The sequence below is a fragment of the Tiliqua scincoides genome, chromosome 8 (genome assembly GCF_035046505.1).
Source record: "Tiliqua scincoides isolate rTilSci1 chromosome 8, rTilSci1.hap2, whole genome shotgun sequence".
Classification (NCBI taxonomy): Eukaryota; Metazoa; Chordata; class Lepidosauria; order Squamata; family Scincidae; genus Tiliqua; species Tiliqua scincoides.
This window is the reverse complement of record NC_089828.1, coordinates 40543263-40563823: the sequence shown is the minus strand read 5'-3', so window position 1 is coordinate 40563823 and position 20561 is coordinate 40543263. Positions and strand designations below refer to the sequence as shown.

General features: G+C 44.1%; 1 protein-coding gene across 4 annotated transcripts in view; it reads left to right on the top strand.

The window, feature by feature from the left end:
• DPP9 (dipeptidyl peptidase 9) overlaps nucleotides 1–20561 on the top strand; it is a 35342-nt gene that overhangs the window by 5537 nt on the left and 9244 nt on the right. For all 4 annotated transcript variants that reach the window (XM_066635251.1, XM_066635250.1, XM_066635249.1 and 1 more), the window contains exons 3-16: nucleotides 700–956; nucleotides 1320–1432; nucleotides 5310–5483; nucleotides 5731–5899; nucleotides 6704–6817; nucleotides 8399–8527; nucleotides 9040–9101; nucleotides 11261–11361; nucleotides 11521–11698; nucleotides 13777–13942; nucleotides 14051–14130; nucleotides 15826–15978; nucleotides 16899–17034; nucleotides 17610–17755. In XM_066635251.1, the coding sequence (XP_066491348.1) occupies nucleotides 700–956; nucleotides 1320–1432; nucleotides 5310–5483; nucleotides 5731–5899; nucleotides 6704–6817; nucleotides 8399–8527; nucleotides 9040–9101; nucleotides 11261–11361; nucleotides 11521–11698; nucleotides 13777–13942; nucleotides 14051–14130; nucleotides 15826–15978; nucleotides 16899–17034; nucleotides 17610–17755 (1978 nt within the window). The remainder of the gene's footprint in view (nucleotides 1–699; nucleotides 957–1319; nucleotides 1433–5309; nucleotides 5484–5730; nucleotides 5900–6703; nucleotides 6818–8398; nucleotides 8528–9039; nucleotides 9102–11260; nucleotides 11362–11520; nucleotides 11699–13776; nucleotides 13943–14050; nucleotides 14131–15825; nucleotides 15979–16898; nucleotides 17035–17609; nucleotides 17756–20561) is intronic.

The following is a 20561-nucleotide window of genomic DNA, read 5'->3' as shown; positions in this document are numbered from 1 at the left end:
AGGTCTGGAGGAATATTTTAGCCTTGTGAAGCAGTATGGTTCAGGTGTGGGCTGATCGTGTTGGTGCAAACAAAACCGCATTTCCCCGTGCCCCAGCGTTTGCTTTGGTTCTGCATTGCTTTCTGGACATGATTCTAATACCTGTTTCTAGACTTTTGCCACTCCAAGCTATTGCAGCATGTGGTGCTCTAGAAGCATAAGGGAAGCTTGGGATGGCAGGACACAACAGTGTGCCATCCAAGTAGTCTGCCCCAACTATCCTATGGTGTTATAAATGATTCTAGAATGTCACATGCTTGCACTGGGTTTCACTTCGTTTCCTGTTCTTGAGCTTGAAGATCTCTAGTGTGTGTGTGTGGTCCTATGATTGCTTTGGGTTGTAAGGGGAGGATTTCCCTGTTTGAAATGTTCCACAGCCCTTTCCATAGAGGACTCTTTCCCCCCTTAGCAAAATGCCATGCAAGAGAGAAAACTTAGCCAGTCCTCTGATACTCTAGTTTTCTACATAAGTTTTCTAGATGGGGAAGCATTTAAATATATGATTGATTCCATGAACCTCCTGAATTGACACAGTTCAGGGAACGCTTTATCATGCTGTTAAATGTACAAGTAAGTCCCAAGAAGACTTGAAACTTCCAGATGGAGTGGATGGATTCTGCTCATCTTCTCCTTCCCCTAAATATCATTTATTTCTCCTAGTTCCTTGACTGATTCTGGAGGAAGGCCAAGGATGACAGCAGTGGATGCCTTGTTGGATAGCGCTGAGGTTGTGGAGATGGAAGATACATCCTCTTTGCACTTCCAGGTGGAGAAACATTCATGGGAGGGGCTGCGTGACATAATTCATGGCAGCCGGAAGTACACAGGGATGATCGTGAATAAGGCGCCTCATGACTTTCAGTTTGTCCGGAAAACAGAAGAGTCGAGCCCTCACTCTCATCGACTATATTACTTGGGTAAGGTCTTTTTTTGTGCCTGTCACTGAGCAGAGTTTGGTTACTAATTAGTTGCTGTAGGCCAACTGCACTTGCATCTTTAGGAGAGCTGTTTCTAGAAGGGTGCAGGCAGAGCATAGGCCCAAGGCAACACAACCAAGTGTAGGCCAAGTGTATGGCCCTATTTATGGCCATATATTGTTTGTGAAAGCATGGAGTCCAGGGTGGCTACCCCAGTTGCCCCATGCATTGTATGGCTCTGGTCCATCTTCAATCTTTTTATCCTGGGCTTCCCTGGAAGGTTATAAAGCATGTTGAGGATTTGGGCATTGGATCCAGTAAAACTGTCTTTATTTACCTTTTTATGCCTTTATGCTTCAATAGGAATGCCATATGGAAGTAGGGAGAACTCTCTGCTCTACTCTGAGATTCCCAAAAAGGTACGGAAGGAAGCCCTTCTTCTGTTGTCATGGAAACAGATGCTGGATCACTTCCAGGTGAGGAGGGTTGGATCATGTGCTTTGTCTTGTGACTTGATGTTACAGTTAACACTTGGGTGCTGTTTTGGTGGGTTTAAAATGCCCCCTAATTCTGCATTTAGACTTACATACATGAGTGTACTTAGTTGCATGTGCTACACGATTCGTGTAGTTGTACAGTTTGCAGAATTTGAAATTTGCATAACTAAGTGCTCAGGCTAAAAACTGCAAGTTAAAAGTTCCATCGCAAATGCCTCCCCCTCTCAATCATTCTTTAGGATTTTACGTGGAAGTCTCATGTTTTCCAACAGGGGCCCATGCCTCCAATTGCCAGTGAGAAATGAGAATTTATATTTGGCTATAGACTTTATAGAACTTCCCCAAGACTTGAAACTTATTTCAAATCATGATTGCCACCTGAGTCTATAGCTTTGCTGGGGGGATTTCAAAACTGGTGGGGACCAAGTTGCAGTGAGGCAGGCCTGGAGAAGTGTTGGGATACACGTCCTCACTACCTCTACAAGATTGGGCCACCACATGGTCTAATATCTGATCTGTTTTACAGCACAATCCTGTATATCTATTCAAAAGTCTCATTGAGTTGGATGGGACTTACTCCTAGATAAGTGTATATATATATTATAAAATAAGAAAAAAAATAAGAACAGCCCCACTGGATCAGGCCATAGGCCCATCTAGTCCAGCTTCCTGTATCTCACAGCAGCCCACCAAAACTAAGGATAGCATCCTTAGTTGAACTTGGACTCACTTGGAAAAGGCTTGAGCTTACCTTATTACAATATTTTTGTACCATTTTTGAACTATAATGGATTCTCAGAGTGGTTCACAAGAGCGGAGTTAAACTGTGAAGCAGATCCCATTGCACTCATGATGACAGGTCCAGAATACTGGGTGGTGTCAATGATATTGTGTGACTTCTGGCTCTGTCTGTCTCAGTGGTGATAGCAAAGGGGAGCAGTGGAGGAAGTAGGCAGATACTGGTAAGTCTCCAAAGGGGATTCCATGCCTGTTTTAGTTTACTATTATTTTGGCATCTTAAGGAACTTTGGAAATGCGAAATTAACAGTATGGAGTACCAGTGGCATATGAAAGTCATTTGGCCACTGGGGCCCATAAATTTTTGACATTCTCCCCATGACAAAATAATTTTTAGTAATAGTCATGATATGAAATGAATAATAATAATAATGGCAAGAGAAGAAGCACAGACAGTGAACACTTATTGAATTTATATATAATAGGTTTCACATATGTAGTGAACATTAGAGATCATAACCCAAAACAAAACAGGGAATTAATACCTATCAAGATAATATGCAGTGGGTTTGTGGTCTATCATACATACAAAAGCAGTTTTGTTGAAATATAGAAGAAAGGCAAAACATACATACATTTATGAAGAATACATTTGGTTTTCTAGAATGCTTACAATGAGCTATTTATTTCCAGTAGTAATCCTAGTATAATCCACTTTTTGTTACATAAGGCAGCTGTGTTTTCCTTTTCTGGTTTTTTGGCTATAACTTTTGATAGATTAGAAATTTCAACATGGGTTGTTTCATTGTATTCTGCAGGAAATTACTCCTCAAATGATGGTATTATTCAAAAATACCAAGATTTAAAAAATTGAGAGGCGGCCTAAATCACCCCCTTGCATCTTGGCACTTGGGGCTTGCGGCCACTCTGGCCTCCCATTTCTACGCCACTGTGGAGTACAAATATAAGTCTGGAACACAGGAAAGAAAAAGGGGGGATCAAAGACCAGACAAGTTTATTTCACCAGGGATTTGTTTCAAAAAATTATCATACAATAATAAGGGAGATAGTGAAATCCAGTCCTTGGATGCCCCTGCATTATTAGAAGAAGTAAAAGCAAATTAGGACTTTGCTGAGGTAGAAGAAAAGAAATGCAGTAGCATTACTCAAAGTAAGGAAATTATCCAACTCTGATAGGTATTTTCATTTACTGTAATTTCAGTCTTGCTCTTGCTAAGTTAAAACTGTTGATTAAAAACTTGTTTTAAAATGTATTGACATCTGATTTGTAAGAAAATTTAGGAAGGGGGGGCAATCAGGCATTTTGCCCTGGGCCCAGTGCCAGCTCTCAGTAGCCCTGAAAACTTGAAAATAAAAAATGTTAAAATATAAAACCTGAAGGGGGCAGTCACTGAAACAGAGTTGAGTAGACTTCAGATTTGTGGGCTGTTCTTTGCTTTTTGCTAGAACTTCAAGGTCTGCCAATTGGAGCCAATTCAGAACTGTGGTTCAGAAGAGCAGGCATGCACTTAAAATGAAGGAGTAGTATGGTTTTGGGCATAGGTTCACCCCAGTAACTTGTACCAGAACTGAACTCAGAGTGCCCACAAACCCCATGCCTGGCTTTCCCCCAAACCCACCATCATCTATTCAGAGACAAAAGTGCTATAGTCAATGTTATTGGGAGTTGGCACCTTATGAATCTACTGGAACTTGCCTGAAGTTCTGCCAGCAGATCCCAGCCTGCCTTCTGCTCAACCATGCATTAAAGCAGGGGTCTCCAAACTTTTTGGCCAAAAGGCTGCATCAAATATCTGGCATGGTGTCAAGGGCCGGAAAAAAAATGAAATATAAAATTTAAAAAAATACATTAGAGATGGAACTTAGATGAATGACTGAAATGAATGAATGGGCTCAAATGTCCAGGATTTCTTCAAGCACCAACACAGCTCAAGGAATAAAGCACAAACACTTAAATAGACCCCCATTCCCCCACCTCACAAGCACAACTCTGGTTGTGTATGGTCAACTGGGCCAGAGGCTCTCGGGGTCAGAGACTGGCTAGGGGATCAGAGACTGGATAGAGGCCAGGGCTTGGAGACCCATGCAATAAAGGATACCTGTCTGCGTTCCTTTGTGGTAATAATTTGAGATACAAAAGTCTGACTTGGTCTGTGTGCTCTAGCACATTCGCTAAAATTGCTATCTTAAGTATGCTGGGCTCAACATACTTCATGGCTTTATAGCTGTTCAAATTGAGTGCTGAAGGCCATAGGGAGCTCCTTTTTCTGCTCTTTGATCACATTAGGATAGAGAGATTGCTGTTTCCTGGTAACGAATTGAGAAATGAGGTTGCAATTGTTTTTGGTGCTGCTCAAGTCCACTTAAATTCCTCCTTCCTATCTGCTGGGTCAGAATGGCTTTTTCCTTTTCTGCCAAGGGACAGAGATGGACCCACTTCATTCTGTCCCAGTTCTGTATCCAGTTCTGTTTTGTGATTGAGGCTATTCAGCCTGTGTTCAGGAGGGCCAGCCTTTGGAGAAGTGCTCTAACTCTGCGTCAGAGCATGTTTTGCTTACAGACAGTCTTAAGTTCAGTAGCTGTTAGCATCTCAAAGTAGGGCTGGGCAAGATCCCTGTCTGAAGTCCTAGAGGGCCAATGCCAGTTGATGCAGGCAATGCTGAGCTAGGCTGATCAGTCTTGTCTGACTTAGTCTACGGCAGAGTCATAAGTTCAAGCATGAAGGTCAGGAGCAAGTAACTTAGCCAAGTTTGGTGTCCTTATATACACCTGCTGTCTGCTGACCTGTCCTTGGGATTGGACAAGTTTCTGGAGGAAAAATCCATTATGGGGTACAAGCCATGATGTGTATGCGCAACCTCCTGATTTTAGAAATGGGTTATGTCAGAATGCCAGATGCAAGGGAGGGCACCAGGTTGAGGTCTCTTGTTATCTGGTGTGCTCCCTGGGGCATTTGGTGGGCCGCTGTGAGATACAGGAAGCTGGACTAGATGGGCCTATGGCCTGATCCAGTGGGGCTGTTCTTATGTTCTTATGTTCCTTAATTCATGTATGCCATTTCTCCCCCCACCCCGTTGACTCTGCTGCTCTCTACCAGGCTACCCCACACCATGGGATGTACTCCAGGGAGGAAGAACTGTTGAGAGAGCGCAAGCGGCTAGGAGTCTTTGGAATCACCTCCTACGACTTCCACAGTGAGAGTGGCCTTTTCCTTTTTCAGGCCAGCAACAGCCTCTTCCACTGTAGGGATGGTGGCAAAAATGGTTTTATGGTGAGTACGCCTGTGACTGAAAAAGGGCTTTCCCAACTTGGCATAGTTTTAGGCAATAGCCAACTTAGGCAATAGCCTAAGAAGCCACCACCCCTGTGCTGCCTGAGCAATTTTCAGATGTTGTTGTGCCTCAGACTCATGATGCCAGACTCATGATGGCTTCAGTCTGGATCCTAATTCTGGGCAGGTTTTTGTGTGCTCCCTTGAACAACCTCACTTGTTCTCACTCCCCCCCTTTTGTCCACAGGTCTCCCCAATGAAGCCACTAGAAATCAAGACGCAATGCTCAGGACCTAGGATGGATCCCAAGATCTGCCCTGCTGATCCATCTTTCTTCTCCTTCATTAACAACAATGACCTCTGGGTAGCTAATATTGAAACGGGAGAAGAGCGGAGGCTGACTTACTGCCAGAAAGGCATGCTCATCTTTATTTGCACCTAGAGGGGAGGGTCTGTAGCTCAGTGGTAGAGAACCTGCTTTGAAAGCAAAAGGTCCCAGGTTCAAGTCCTGGCATTTCCAGGTAGGTCTGGGAAAACCCCCTTTGAGGCCCTGGCAAGCTATTGCCAGTCAGTATAGTCAAACATCAGCTCGCTGGACCAAGGGTCTGACTCAGTAGAATTTGGCTTCCTAGGTTCCTATGTGCTTTCAGCATGCACCCTGTCTACAGAAGGTTGGCATACAGCTGAAAAGAGAACCCACCACAGTACTTCTTACTTAACTTAGTTGGGTGGGTTACTCATTTTGAAGACAATGCCCATTTGCTCCGTCCCCCGGTATCTCATGGCTATACTTATTTTCTCACAGTATTGCATGTACCGAAGCGATGGCAGTCAGAATATGGGCCAGAGGAACATGGAAGGTACCGATGGAGAAGGGGGAAAGACATGTGCTTGGGTATGCCTAGAACCCAAGCCTTTTCAGTTGTGGGCAAGGCCCCGTAGGTCACTGGTAGAGCACATGCTTTGCATGCAGAACATTCTGGATTCAGTCCCTGGCATCTCCAGTTTATAAAGGATCTCTGGTACCAGGACTGGGGGGAAAAAGACTTCTCAAGTGAGGCTTGGGAAGCTGCTGCCAGGCAGATGAGACTAAAGGGCTAGGTGGGTCAGTGTTGGCGGAGCCTCCTTTATGTGTATACATAAATAAATAAAAGGCTGTATAATGTCTTGATTCAGTTCTCTATCCAAAGAAAAAAGAATCCTCTTTCTTCCTTTCACAGGCTTATCCAGTGTTTTGGATGACCCCAAATCAGCAGGTGTGGCCACCTTTGTTATTCAGGAAGAGTTTGATCGGTTTACAGGGTACTGGTGGTGTCCCACATCTTGCCAAGAAGGTGAGTGTTCAGGGTCAGTCTGGGAATGATCATACTTAGTTTTAGAACTTGGAGTGACTGTTCTTATGGTCCCTAGGCTTTCAGAACTTGAGTTAGAAAGATTGCGGCTAGAAGGAGGAGGTACCACTCTGTTGAGTAGGCAAAGGCAGGAAGTCAGACTTCAGATAATATATCAGTAGGGGCAGTCTAAAATGGTATATTGTGAATTTCAGTGTTATCTTAAAAAAAAAAGACTGGAAGCAGTGTTGTGTTTTTATTCCAAATTGACATTTTAATGAATTTTAAAGCATTTTTATCAAGTGTAGTCACTGTCATATAGGTGGTATATATGTGTTTTATGCCTGTGGCTATCAGCAGACATAGCCATAGGCATGAAACACGCCCCCCCCCCCCCCCCGCACCGAGAAACAGAACACTTCTGGTGGCTTTGCATTTCTCTTGGCCTGCCCTTTGCAATGGACTGAGGCACATTTGCCTACTTGTGAGTAAATGCAGTGTGGCTCAGTTTCACTTTTTATAGGGCTTGATTCATTTTCCTTGGCAGCTTCTGAGCATGCTCCGAAACTCTACAGCCAGTTAGGAGAAAGCAGCAGAGCTGCGTGTGGAGTTAGGGGCATAGAAGCAGTCAGAAGTACTCAGAACAGTTCACAGATACTCTGCAGCCATTTGAATAGGTAAATTTCAGTGTTTCATTAATTGAGCAGGGTATCACATTTTATAAGCCCAATTTTGGTGTTATTTCATGGTGTTTCATTTTTACAGCTTTAGACTGCCCTTATATCAGTCCTGACCAACACAGAGGCTTATCTCTACTTGCCAGTTGCAGGTGGCCAGTGATGCCTGAAGGAAGCTATAAATGGAGCACACTGTTCACTGGGCTAGGTCCACAAATTTGCTGGTTTCAGGCCTTTAGGTCCCTGATTCTTCAGTAGGGGCCTTAACTCACGGGTAGAGTGCTGCTTCTCATGCAGAAGGTTCTTGGTTCAGTCTCTGGCAGCCTCTCCAGACACAGCTGGGAGGTTCAGAGGCACAGCCTCTCCAGGCACAGCTGTGGTTGAAATCTCAATGAGCCACTTTCAGCTTCATGTGATGCTGTGTACCACTTACAAAATTGATGACTTAAAGTATGTTGCTTCTCATAGCATGGATAGTAGCTGTGTCAAAGTAACTGGTGAAGATGAGCGGCATCTTGGGATGATGCTTTCAGGGAAAGTAGCCTCTCTCCTGACTACAACTGACATTGACAGGGATCTACACTCATGTCATACTCTTGTGTCAGCTGCTCCTTGACTTTGGTCTTATATCCATAGATTGGAGGTGGTGGAGGAGAAACAACTGAAAAGGAGTGAAGCTTAAGCAGCATAGATTGGAGGAAGCAAGAAAAGGAGGATTTTGAGCAGAAATGTACAATTTGGGTCTGAGAATGGGGTGTGTGTGTGTGCTTTAAAAACTGGTCGTTTTGACATTTATGCAAGTGTTGTAGTCATAACATCAAACCTCTGGGCTTCCAGAAACTACTTAAGAGACTGTATGGGAAAACTGCCTGGCAGCAACTAGTTCAATCTTACCTTTTTCTTCTAGGTCCTGAGGGCTGGAAAACTTTACGAATCCTGTATGAGGAGGTGGATGAATCAGAAGTGGAGATAATTCACGTTCCTTCTCCAGCCCTGGAAGAAAGAAAGACAGACTCCTACCGGTATCCCAGAACAGGTCAGTGGGGACATGGCAGAATGAAGATGATGAGCCCATATGACAGGACATATTTTGCTTGTGGATTTGTTGAAACACTTGTCTCCAGAGTACTGATGGGCAGCTATGGCCTATGTGCCTGATAAAGCCCCCTCCAAAGATTCAAAAAGGCAGACAGGATTAGGAGATATTGGGCGGGGGGGGGGCGTGCTTTGGGTTCTCTTAACTTCACAGGTATCTTTCAGACATTAATATTTGTCATTGTCTTGGTTATCATGTAGACAATTGTTTTAAGGGATGAGTTATAAACTGCTTGCAAACTATGCAGCTGACATGTTAAAAAGAAATACTTTTAATAAATAAAAGTTTGTATCTTGTGCCCAGTGCTTTTCAGTGGAATCGTTTTACACATTTTAGCTGCCACTCATCAAGTGCAGAGAAATTGGACATATTTTGAACCAGGGCTGACAACCCCCCAAAGACTGGTTCTTCTGAAGGGCAGGTCCACATTTTTTGTCAATCTGCTATTTCAGGCAGCAAGAATCCCAAGATAGCATTAAAACTGGCAGAATTTCAAACCGACAGCCAAGGAAAGGTAAGTGTTTGTTGATATATTAGTGTGTGATAAAACTTCAGTTTAGCTTGTTTTTTTTTAAAAAAAAATTAATCATGATGTTTGAATGCTTGTTAGAAGGAATGAGGAAGTTATAAAAAAGAAATAATTCCCTATATAATTCATATATGAACTATAATACAGTTTCTGTTGTGCGTCTGTAGGTAGTACAGGATTAAATCTGTTCAGGACTAGATTACAAATTGAAACTTAATCCAGACAAGATAGAGGTGCTGCTAGTGGGGTTGAACATGATCCAGATTTAGGTGTTGAGCTTAACTAAGCTGACCTGACTCCTAGAAGCCTAGCTTGTGGTGATGGTCAGCTGAATCCCCTCCTAGCTCAGGTCATTGTGCCACCTGGGTCCTTTCTTGGTCAGATTTGACCTGGCCACAGACATATTTGCATAACTTCCAAGTTAGAGCAGTGCAATGCTCTCTGTGTGAGCCTGTCCCTGAAAAGCAGTCTGAGGCTATTAGTACAAAACGCAGCAGTGAGGATTCAAGTTAGAGCCTGTAGCAGGGAGCCTACAATCCCAAAAGTATGCCAACTACATCAACATCCTCTGCTTCTTGTTCGAATGCAGCGTTCTATTATCCCCATAGAGCCCTAAACGACCAGGGGTGTGCAGTACCTGAGCTACTTCCTCCCACACGAGGAGGTGTCATGAAAACCTGCCTCCTTCCCTGTCTGCTGTCTTAGGTTGTTGGCTGAAGTCTTGTTCTGTGTCATCCTCACCCTTCTGAAGTTAGGCAGGTGGACACCTGGTCTTTCCAGCCATCAGACCTGGTCATCTGCTTTCCTGGGAGATCCATTTGGCTGCCTTGCTCCTGGCCTTCTGATACACCATTAAGACCTTTCTGTTTTGGAGGGTGTTTAAGGGGAAGAAAGCGAGTTTCTTATTTGTTGCATGTTTCTCCTGTTGGGATGTCATCTGTTGTGCTACTTGGTTAATTTCCAAGGTTTTTACTTGTATTGGCTGGTTTAATCTGCTTGTACAGGTCGGTCCTTGGCATTTGCAGTGTTCCTGCAGATATAATGATATCCGTGGTCCAACCTATTTTCTGAGTTGTGGGGAGGCTACGCACATACAAACTGGAAATCCATGAGAGTTTTAAGAGATTGAGGCCAGCACCATGCCTAATGTTTTCAGAGAGTATGGTGCAGTTCCATTACCAAGTACATGGTCCCCCTTTGTCTCTGGAGGGTGTTGCTTGATTTGTTCTTCCACAGTGATGATAGCTTGCATTTATATCATGCTTTCTGAATGCAAAATGCTTTGTGTGCATTGTGTAAAGATGTAATCCTTCCAACAACCCTATAGCACAGGGATCGCCAAACTTTTCAGTATGGAGGCCACATTGTGTGTATATCACATTTTCAAGGCCAAAATAAAAATCAGTTTTATGTGTGAATGAATGAAATTTTAATGAATGAATTTTGTGATCATGATATGATTCAGAACAGAAGAGAAACGTGATAATTACGAAGAAACAGTGACAATTAAACTGAGAAATTAAATACGTATAATGAGTAAAAATACCAAGAAAAATTAGCAATAAAAATATTTTAAGTTGCTGCGGGCCAGATAAAATCTTGTTGGGGGCCACATCTGGCCATAGTTTGGGGATCCTTGCTGCTGGGTAATCAGATCATCCTGAATTGCAAATTGGGAAGGACTAGGCTGAGATGGACAACTATCTAGTTGGCTCATGGTGGTGGCAAGATTTAAATTGGGGATTTCCCAGCTCAGAGTTTAACTTCTTAGCTACTATCCGATACCAGTTCTCACAGATGTTTATATTTTAATATAATTTGCAGTTATATACAGTATTAACGTAATATTACATATTTTTCACATCCAAGTTCTCCACTGTTGGTTGATCCTCTTTCCAATATTTAACTACTAGTGCTGTCTGTAGTTAATAGCCTTGATACCACATAAGTGTGTTGATGTTGAATGTAAGTTTCATATAGTGTATAAACAGAAGTACAAGTATACTGTAAATGGTATTTCATAACCATGCACTGATGGCATTTTAGATATTTTAAGTGTTCGTGTTGGGTTAAAAAGGAGCAATCAGCAGAAAAACAAGGTGCAACTGTTAAAGCATGTTTTGAAATTTTTGTGTGTGTTCTAGATAGTGTATGCGCAGGATAAGGAACTGGTGCACCCTTTTGCTACAATGTTTCCAACAGTGGAGTATATTGCGCGAGCTGGGTGGACCCGCGATGGTAAATAGTAAGTGACATTTCATGATGGCGGATGTGGGTGTTGTGTGAGCTGCTGTGTTAGCTCCAGTGATGTCTGTGTGTGTGTGGAGTGGAAGGAACATTTGGTTGATTTCCTGGCTCTCTGATTTCTTCCTTTGTTCTCTCTTCCTTCCCCTCCTTTGCTCAGTGCTTGGGCCATGTTCCTGGACAGACCTCAGCAGCAGCTCCAACTCGTACTTTTTCCTCCTGTGCTCTTCATCCCAGTGCCAGAAAGTGAGGAGCAGCGCTTGGAATTTGCCAAAGCCGTCCCCGAAAACGTCCACCCATTTGTTATTTACGAAGAAGTCACTGACGTGTGGATAAATGTAAGGGGATAAGAGCTGTGAAGGGGGGGGGACAAACCTCTCTCTATCTTGAGCAAATTTCTGCGGCTGGAGCAGGTGATGGAGCATTTGGAGAGAATTGGTTATATTTAGTTCAGCTGTAGATGTTTTGCATGTGCAAACTCAAAGCCATGTTTTTTGGGTTCTCAGCAGGGCTGAGGAAAACCTGTCCCGGAGACTCTAGAAAGATAGTGCCAGGCAGTAGTGTATTGGTCAAAAGAGAGCAGTGGCCTGACAGTACCAGACAGCTTTTTTGTCTGTTGGGAGGAGCCATTTGCACAGGAGCTTAGTACAAAAATATTTCACTTCCAGGTATGCCAGCTGCATATTTCATGTAGAAGTTGTATGCATATGGAAGCTTGCAAGTCAGCTGGTAGATGCTCTTGGGGAGTGGGAAAGAAAGGCCTCTGTTTTCCTTTTATGTGTAGCTCTGCATTTCTCTTTTCCTTGAATTAATTCTTAAAAGTTGTCTGGGTAATCTACAATGGCCCCTTCAGACAGGGGCCACAGGCTGTTTAGGGCTTTCTAGGGCAGTGGTCTTCAAACCTTTTTGTGCAATGACCCCAACAAATGAAATGTGAGACTGGGGACCCACAGCTGACCCCACCCAATTCCTGGGACCTGATCTGCCCATCCCCACCCCTGTGGCCACCTGCCCCATTTCCCCTACCTCTTTTTGTCTTCACAACAATTCTGTTAGGTAGCAGTCTGAGCAGGGCCAGCCTTTGGAGCTGTGGGGCAAGATGGTGAGAACAGTCTGCTCAGGATTATATCAAGGACTCAGTTTTGATAAGGAAGAACTATTATTGGATTGGATCTAAGCCCTCTCCTGCACAGGTTTTAAAATGTTGCCCGACCCCCCAAATGAGGCTTCATGACCCAGCTAGGGTTGCAACCCACAGGCTGAAGAACGCTGTTTAGGTCAAAACCAGCAATGAATTATGCCCAAAACAAACCAAGGATCAGCAAAAATCTCTTATTGGCAGTGAGATGCGATCAGCATGGCAAGTGCTAGTCATAGCCCTGCTGCCATATGCACTAAGGTTCAATCCAGAGTTAGAATATCTTAGATATGGGAAAAAAGCATTTATGGCTTTTGGTAGGTAGTACTGGGCTAAATGATTCAGTGGTGAAAGGTATGTTCATATGACCAGTGGGGGAAATGGGGGAGAGGGTTGATGCAACTGTCTGGTCATGATGGAAGAACAGGCAGGAAGGACTTGGAAAGGGATGGAACAGGTGAGTTATTGGTTAGAGATGGTTGGGGATTTGCTCCTAGTGATGTGAGGAGGTGGATTGTGTGTGTGTCTGTGTGTGAGAGAGGGAGGGAGAGAGAGTGGGGTTTGTACAGAGGAGGAAACAAAAGAGTGTAACAGAGATTTAAGAATATCACAAAAAAGTTGGCAAAACAAAATAAATGGTCCACAGTAGCAAAGGAAACAACAGCAAATGGTCTTTGTAATGAACACCATGCTGGGGTCGAGGTGAAGAGTTCTGAAAGTGGTGACTAGAAATTTTGAGGTGAACAAAAGTATCAAATTGGAGGTAAGGTAATGCATTCTTCCTTGCAGCTAGGGCCCTTCTGTGAACACACAGAAACTTCTGTAAGCACTTTATGTTAGACCTCTGGTGCATTTAGCTTTGTATAGTCTCTGCTGACTGGTGGTGATTTTTCAAGCTTTTTAAAGGAATATTCCACAGCCATATCTTGGGATGCCTGGTATTGAATCTGGAACCTTCTACTTGAAAGCTATGAGCCCTTATAGGTTTATGATGGCTATGGAGAAGCAACTCTTTCACAACTCGGCCGTTATTCGTAGCACTACTTAGTGCTCCAAGCGCTTCCCATCCATTTTCTGTACCTCAGCCATAAAAGAAAGATGGTAGTGGATACTCCAGACGTGGAGGTTTAATGTGACGGCTGGCTTGTCTGAATCAGAGCTAAGACTTGAGTTGGCAACATCCCAACCCCATTCCTTTTTGGTGCTACGTTAGGCGATCCAGCTGTGGCCCTTCTAATGTTACTCTTCAATCAATTGCCTTGCCTCTCTCCTGGGCAGGTCCACGACATTTTCTATCCTTTCACCCAGCCAGAGGGGGAGGAGGAGGAGCTTTGTTTTATCCGAGCCAATGAATGCAAGACGGGCTTCTGCCACCTATACAGGGTCACGGTTCTACTGAAGCGGAACAGCTACGACTGGACCCAGCCATATGCCCCTAGCAAAGGTGAGAACTAATAGACAAATGCACACAAACCTTGCAGCTGTGTAGGCATCAGAAACTCCTTCCTGTACCTGTTCTTTGTCCCTTAATCTCTCTTCCTCTCTTTTTCAGGGGATTTCAAATGCCCTCTCAAGGAGGAGGTTGCACTGAGTAGTGGAGAATGGGAGGTTCTGGCCAGGCATGGATCAAAGGTACTGGAGGCCTTTGATAGGATACAGCCATGGCTGTGCATACTCAGTACTAGAGTAACATTCTGCAACTTACTGAAGTTTAATCACTGTCGGCCATTGTCAGAATGCTGTGCTTAAATAGTTATTTGGGGCACAATCCTAACCAACTGTCTGGCATCAAGGTAAGGACAATGCAGCTCCGAGGTAAGGGAACAAACATTCCTTACCTTGCGGAGGCCTCCGTGACTGTCACCCAACTGCAGGATGCAGCACATGCCCCATTGGCACAGCTGTGTCAGTGTAGGAAAGTTGGTTAGGATTTGGGCCCATGTTCTACATCTAGGCCATCCGAATTTGGCACCCAGAAAACTCTGATCCAGCCTTCTAAGCTAGATGGTCATGGTGGTCTCACAAGTGGAGGGAAGCCCTCCCAGTTCTGAAAAACTTTTTCTCAACTTTGCTCTTGGAAAATCTTTTCTTCCAAACTTAATAGAACCCCTCAATCAACTTAATGGCTTAATCAAACCATAATTTATTGTTACACATACTGGCAAACAATAGTTTCAGTGAGCTCTCTGAACCAGAATTGCAAAAATGCAGTGTGATCCTAATTCAGAGGGCTTCCTAGAACTATAGTTTGCCAGTTTGGATGAAAAAGTGAAATGCGGTTTTGGTGTACCAGGCAGTTTGGGCATCTAAGGGTTAGAATTCTTTGGCAGCTGCTAGAGGCCTTAGAGTTGCCCACTGCTGATCCCTGAGGCCACTTCTGTGCCCATTGCCTTTGTGTGTTAGTGGTGGTAGAGTAACTCCCTCAAAGGTCCACACAGATAGGAGGGACCCATGGAGGCCATTTGCTAAGAGCCCCGGGATTTAAGATGTGTTCGGGCACTTGTGTGAGGGGGAAGAAAGAGCACTTGAACCTGCCCCTGATTGGGAACAGGACCTCTGAATGTGGCCATTCTTTCAAGTGTACCTTTGCAACCATAGGGACAAAATATCTACTTTTAACAAATATATTCATAAGTTGAGCTTCTCAGACAGTTGAATTCTGTGTCAAAAGAGCCATTGTTTTGGGCAAAAAGCAAAATAATTCCAAGTTCCATGAGTAGACCAATTAATATGTATCGAACCTTGCAAGCATTTGCAGTGGTTCTTTGACAGCAGAGCATGTGTGTACCATTATGTTCCTTTCTGGATGTGGGGTGGCAGAGGAGGTTTTTTTTATCCAGAAGGTAGAATGATGCAAGCTGCATCATCTGATTCAGAAGTTAGAAGGCAGAATGATGTTTTTCTCTGCGTTGTCAACTGAATGCGAAAGATGTTCTTGCCCAGTAAACTAGTACATTGTGCTGGTTAACAAAAGATTTAAGTTTTTGAAAAACTACAGAGAGATCCTGACAAAAAGTGAAACTAGTAGATCTTCCCTTGCCTTCCACTATATGGGGTAGTGCAGAAGGCATTGGCAAATCTGCAACTTGACCAGATTCCCATCTGGCAGACTGACATGTATGCTTTTTCTTGCATAATTTACTTCTGAGAGTTAATGGAGAAGGAAAAGAAACTATGCAGATTGCTGGAGTCCAATGGGGTGGGTGTAAAGAGACCATGTGTACCTCTTAAAAGTAGATGCATAAGGAGCCTACACATAATAGGAGTGTCTCTGCTTGTAGCATCCAAACTTCAGCAGTCCTTGCATACTGTGTCTCACCATTGCAGATCTGGGTGAATGAAGAAACGAAGCTGGTGTACTTTCAGGGCACGAAGGATACTCCTCTGGAACATCACCTCTATGTGGTCAGTTATGAGTCTCCCGGAGAGATTGTACGGCTCACTACCCTGGGTTTCTCCCACAGCTGCTCTATGAGCCAGGTCTGTGTCACCAGATCAAATGTTAACAGTTTGCACCCAGGCAATCAAAGCCCAAGCTAATGGTTCTTATTAAACAGACAGAATGACTTGTATTTAGGAGGTTCTTGGCAAAAATAAGGCAGTGGATCTTAATTTTTTTTTGCTTTTGTTTTTAATAACCGAAGTGCTTTTCTACTTGGTACTGTATTTATATAGTACAGTCATGTATGTGATGCTCCACAGAGTAGGTCTCCTTGTTAATATTGCCTTTCAGTGCAAAAGTTCTCAAAGGGTTTGCATAGCAAAAGGAAGAAGTGTCTTCCCTATCCCAAAGGGGCTCATGATCTAATGTGTGCGAGGATGGCACTAACCAGCAGCCATTCGAAAAGATGCTGTGCTGGTTTGCACAGGGACATTTGCTCTCTTTGGCTAAACATAAGAGAGCTGCTGCTTTACAATGTGTCCCTTTGCCCAGTTAGTATTGGGAGTTAATCCAGCATGCAATTACAAAAAACATAGTTGCCCTGACAGAATATATAACTTTCCTTTCTATGAAAATTTAGATTAAGAATTATTTATATACTATTTTTCTATAAAAAGGAGTTCACAAAACAGTTTACAGGGAAAGCAAATAACTGAAAGTCTCCCTTCCCAAATGGGCTCACCATCTAAAATGATACAGAAGAAATGCCAGCAAAAAAGACACAGTGCTGGACTGAAGAGGGACAGTTTATAAAGGAAGATTTTATGCAAATATTTACTTCAGACTTAGTTTCTGTTGAGGATGACTATTACTTCCTAATCACATAGTTAGTGCAGCAGTGGAGCAGGGTTGATTGCCAGTAAATGAGATGGAATGCTACAGCTAAGGTGGTAAAATTGTTAGGAAACTATCAGGTGGGGTGATGATCTACCCTTAACTCCTATCTGTCTTCCTACAGAACTTTGATATGTTCATCAGCCACTACAGCAGTGTCAGCACCCCACCTTGTGTGCATGTTTACAAGCTCAGCGGTTTGGAAGATGACCCTCTCCACAAGCAGCCAAAATTCTGGGCAAGCATGATGGAAGCGGCCAGTGAGTCCCTCTTTCTTTTCTGTCTGTACTAGTTGAATCCTGATTAAATTATAGAACCTGAATTGCTGGCTTGCCTGAACGTTCTTGTTTGTGTCGTACATTGCTGGTGCTAACCTGCCCCCCCCATTTTGTTTACCTCCACAGTTGATATTTAGATGGTAAACATGGGACAAGGAGTAGAGTCAGACCAGTTTTCTTTCTGGGGAGTTGGGTTATGTAGCTGGGGAAAGGACTAGAACTCACCATTCCATTTGTTTGGGCCTTTACTTAGTAAATGACTGCCATGATTTTGTTTAAAGTGCCAGTGACTGCCTGACATGGGTTTCCCACCCTCAGAATTCATTTTTTTTCTTCCTAGCAGGGGGTGGATTGCGTTTGCTTTAATTAAAAATTGCATTTATAATTAAAAATTATAATTAAATAATTAAAAATTATTTTATATTCTATAATTTTAATTACAATTAATAATTAAATTGCAAATGGGTGTAGCAACATTCTGTGACAGTGTGTTTCATGGGTTGATTGTAAGTTGCACGACAGTATTCTGGATGACTCTTCTTCTTGGTGTTCTGCAGGCTGTCCTGCTGACTACATCCCCCCGGAGATCTTTCACTTCAGAACCCAGTCAGATATTGAGCTCTATGGGATGGTGTACAAACCCCATGACCTTCAGCCTGGCAAGAAACATCCCACGGTGCTCTTTGTCTATGGTGGGCCTCAGGTACGTTGCTGAACTGGAGTTTCGAAACCTGTGCTGACCAGTGAACTGCCTGGTTTCTTATCCAAGCTATTTGCTGCCTTTAGGTAGCAGAACTGTGATATGGCCTGTTCTGATGCACAGGGAAAGGAGGCTGGTTATTAGGAGATGAAGGAATTATGATCAGAGTCATTTTTGCACATAACACAGGTTTGCTTCTCAGTCCTTGCTGTACATTTCAGATGTACACGTAGGACCAAACTAGATATAACTTTATAGTCCTGACTTTGACCCAAGCATGTTTGCTTTTTCTTATGTTTGTAACAGATACAGGAGGCCTGATCCTGATTAGGACCTTGGTGGATTGGTAGGTGGGGGGATGCTTTAAACTTCCACTGTCATCACACTCCCAGTCTGGAGTGGTGTGACCTGCCCCCCTCCCACCATGTTGTTTGTTCTGGGAAAAAGTTCCAATGGGGGATTTTCTCCAGGGTAAATAGCATATGCTGAGGCCTTTGATTCAGATTGAGACTTGGGGAGGGCAGGTTTAAGCCCCTTCCCCACATGTGCTACTTTATACAAGTTTACAGTGTGTGTTTGTTAAAGCAAACATGCCAGAGCCAATAATGAATTAGCCTTGTTTGGTCATTAACACATCTCTGAGATCCCTGATCAAATTTTCTTGAAGGGGTGGTCTTGAGAAGGGAAGCCAGGGATAGTGGACATCTTGACCCTATGAACTGATTGGTCAACAAAGACTGTCACAGGTATCATTGTCTTTGCCTCTAGTTTGGCAAATTGAAGGGAGGAGAGTGACTGCCAGTTGCTAACCCCAGCCTCCACATGTTACTTCAGTATATAAAGCATGAGGACTCACATAGCACTATTATATGATCAGAGACCTTTTTTGGATCACTGACTCTTAATGTCTACTATTACTGGTAGACAGATAGCTCAAGGTTGGCCAAGCCAAGTAGGAACAGCAGGATGCTATAACTTCTTGTTCCCGTGTTTCTTCTTGAGAATTCAGCTGTAGCCTGCTCTTGTTTGCTGTTCACCTTGCTGCCGTAGCTCAGTCTAGACTGGTAGATTTGCATGCAGAAGGTCCTCGGCTAACTTGGGTGGAAAGTTTGGAGAAAACCGCTTACCTAAGACCCTGGAACACCACTGCCAGGCAGAGATGACGGTTTTGGCCCAAATGAACTAAAGGACTAAGTGTACGGCATCTTATTCTGAGGGCCCATGACTCAGTAGTAGGAATTGTGCTTTGCATGCAGAAGGCTAGGGAAGGTTCTTTTCTTCTGGCCACTTAAGAGCTGTTGCCAGTGAGAGTAGACAATGGTCTGGCTCCATAGAAGATGGCTTCCACATGTTCATATCTCATACTTTTTCACATGTTTGCCTGGCAATGGCTTATACCACACCTGAGTCTTGGGAAAGACTACCATGAGTCCAAGGACGCTTGGGGAGATTGAGGCTAAGTGAAGGTCTGGTTCCCTGCCATCAATTATATGGAATATTCCTTGAATGTATGAGGCTGCCTTCTATTGAGTTAAGACCTTTAATCTACCCGACTCAGTATTTATCCACCCTCACTGGCAGTGACTTTCCAGTCAGAATACTTTCTTGGAGACGTCAGGGATAGTACCTGGAACTTGTAGACAAAGAATGGGCTAAGGCCTTTGCTGCTCTACAGTGCCATCACTGTAGGTGGCCAGAGGGTGGTGCTGCAACTACAGCTCAGCAGGGATCAGGTGACACAATAGACCTGTAGAGCAGGGGTGCTCAATATGTTGATCTTGTGGTACCAGTCGCGTGAGGCGAAATGAGTCGATCGCAGGCTTCTCTCCCGTCCTCGCATCCCTAGGAGTGAGCCCCTGGCAGGCTTGTGAGCCTAGGGAGTGAGTCCAGGGAGCCTAGGGAGTGAGTCCAGGGAGCCTAGGGAGTGAGCCCAGGGAGCCCAGGGAGTGAGCACCTGGCAGGCTCCTCCCTGGGAGAAGAGCCGCTGGCAGGCTTCTCCACGCATCCCTGGGAGTGAGCCCCATTGACTCTACTGGGGCTGACTTACCTTTCCCCTGTTTTTGCACTGGTATGTATGGAGATCTGCCCCCCCCCCCAACTTCCATCTGTTGGTTCTGTGTGCAGGGGGTTTTGCACTGGTCTTGCTGTGATGTCTATACAGAGATCTTCCCTCCCCCACACCTTTCCCCTGCTTTTGCACTGGTATGTATGGAGATCTGGCCCCCCCCCCAACTTCCTGCTGTTGGTTCTGTGTGCAAGGGGTTTTGCACTGGTCTTGCTGTGATGTCTATATAGAGATCTTCCCTCCCCCACACCTTTCCCCTGTTTTTGCACAGGTCTGTATAGAGATCTGCTCCCCCCCCCACTTGTATTGGAATCAAGGAAGTTCTGGTGAGGAGGTAGATGTGGTGTCAGCAGTGGCCCCTTTAAGGGTAAGGCCTGGGCATCCAGCAGAGTGTGCTGCACAGCTGCAGCCACTTGAAGGCAATAGGGCCCTCAGGGATATAAGAGCACCTGAGGCAGGAAGGGCTCCACTTATTTATGTGAGTCAGCCTTTTCCTACATGAAGATCATTAAGTCCAAGTACCTTTCCACCATGACTGATGAACATTTGGAAGTGTGCTTGAGGCTGGCTGTCAGCAGCTACTGTCCGGACTATGCATCCTTGGCTGATTCACTTCAGTGCAAGTCATCAAAGTAAACTCAAGTAATTACAAAAAATGTTTATAGTTAATTATGTTGTGTTGTGCAATATTGGCTCATGCGGTTATGCAAGGTACACCAACATACATTGTACACATAAATGTTA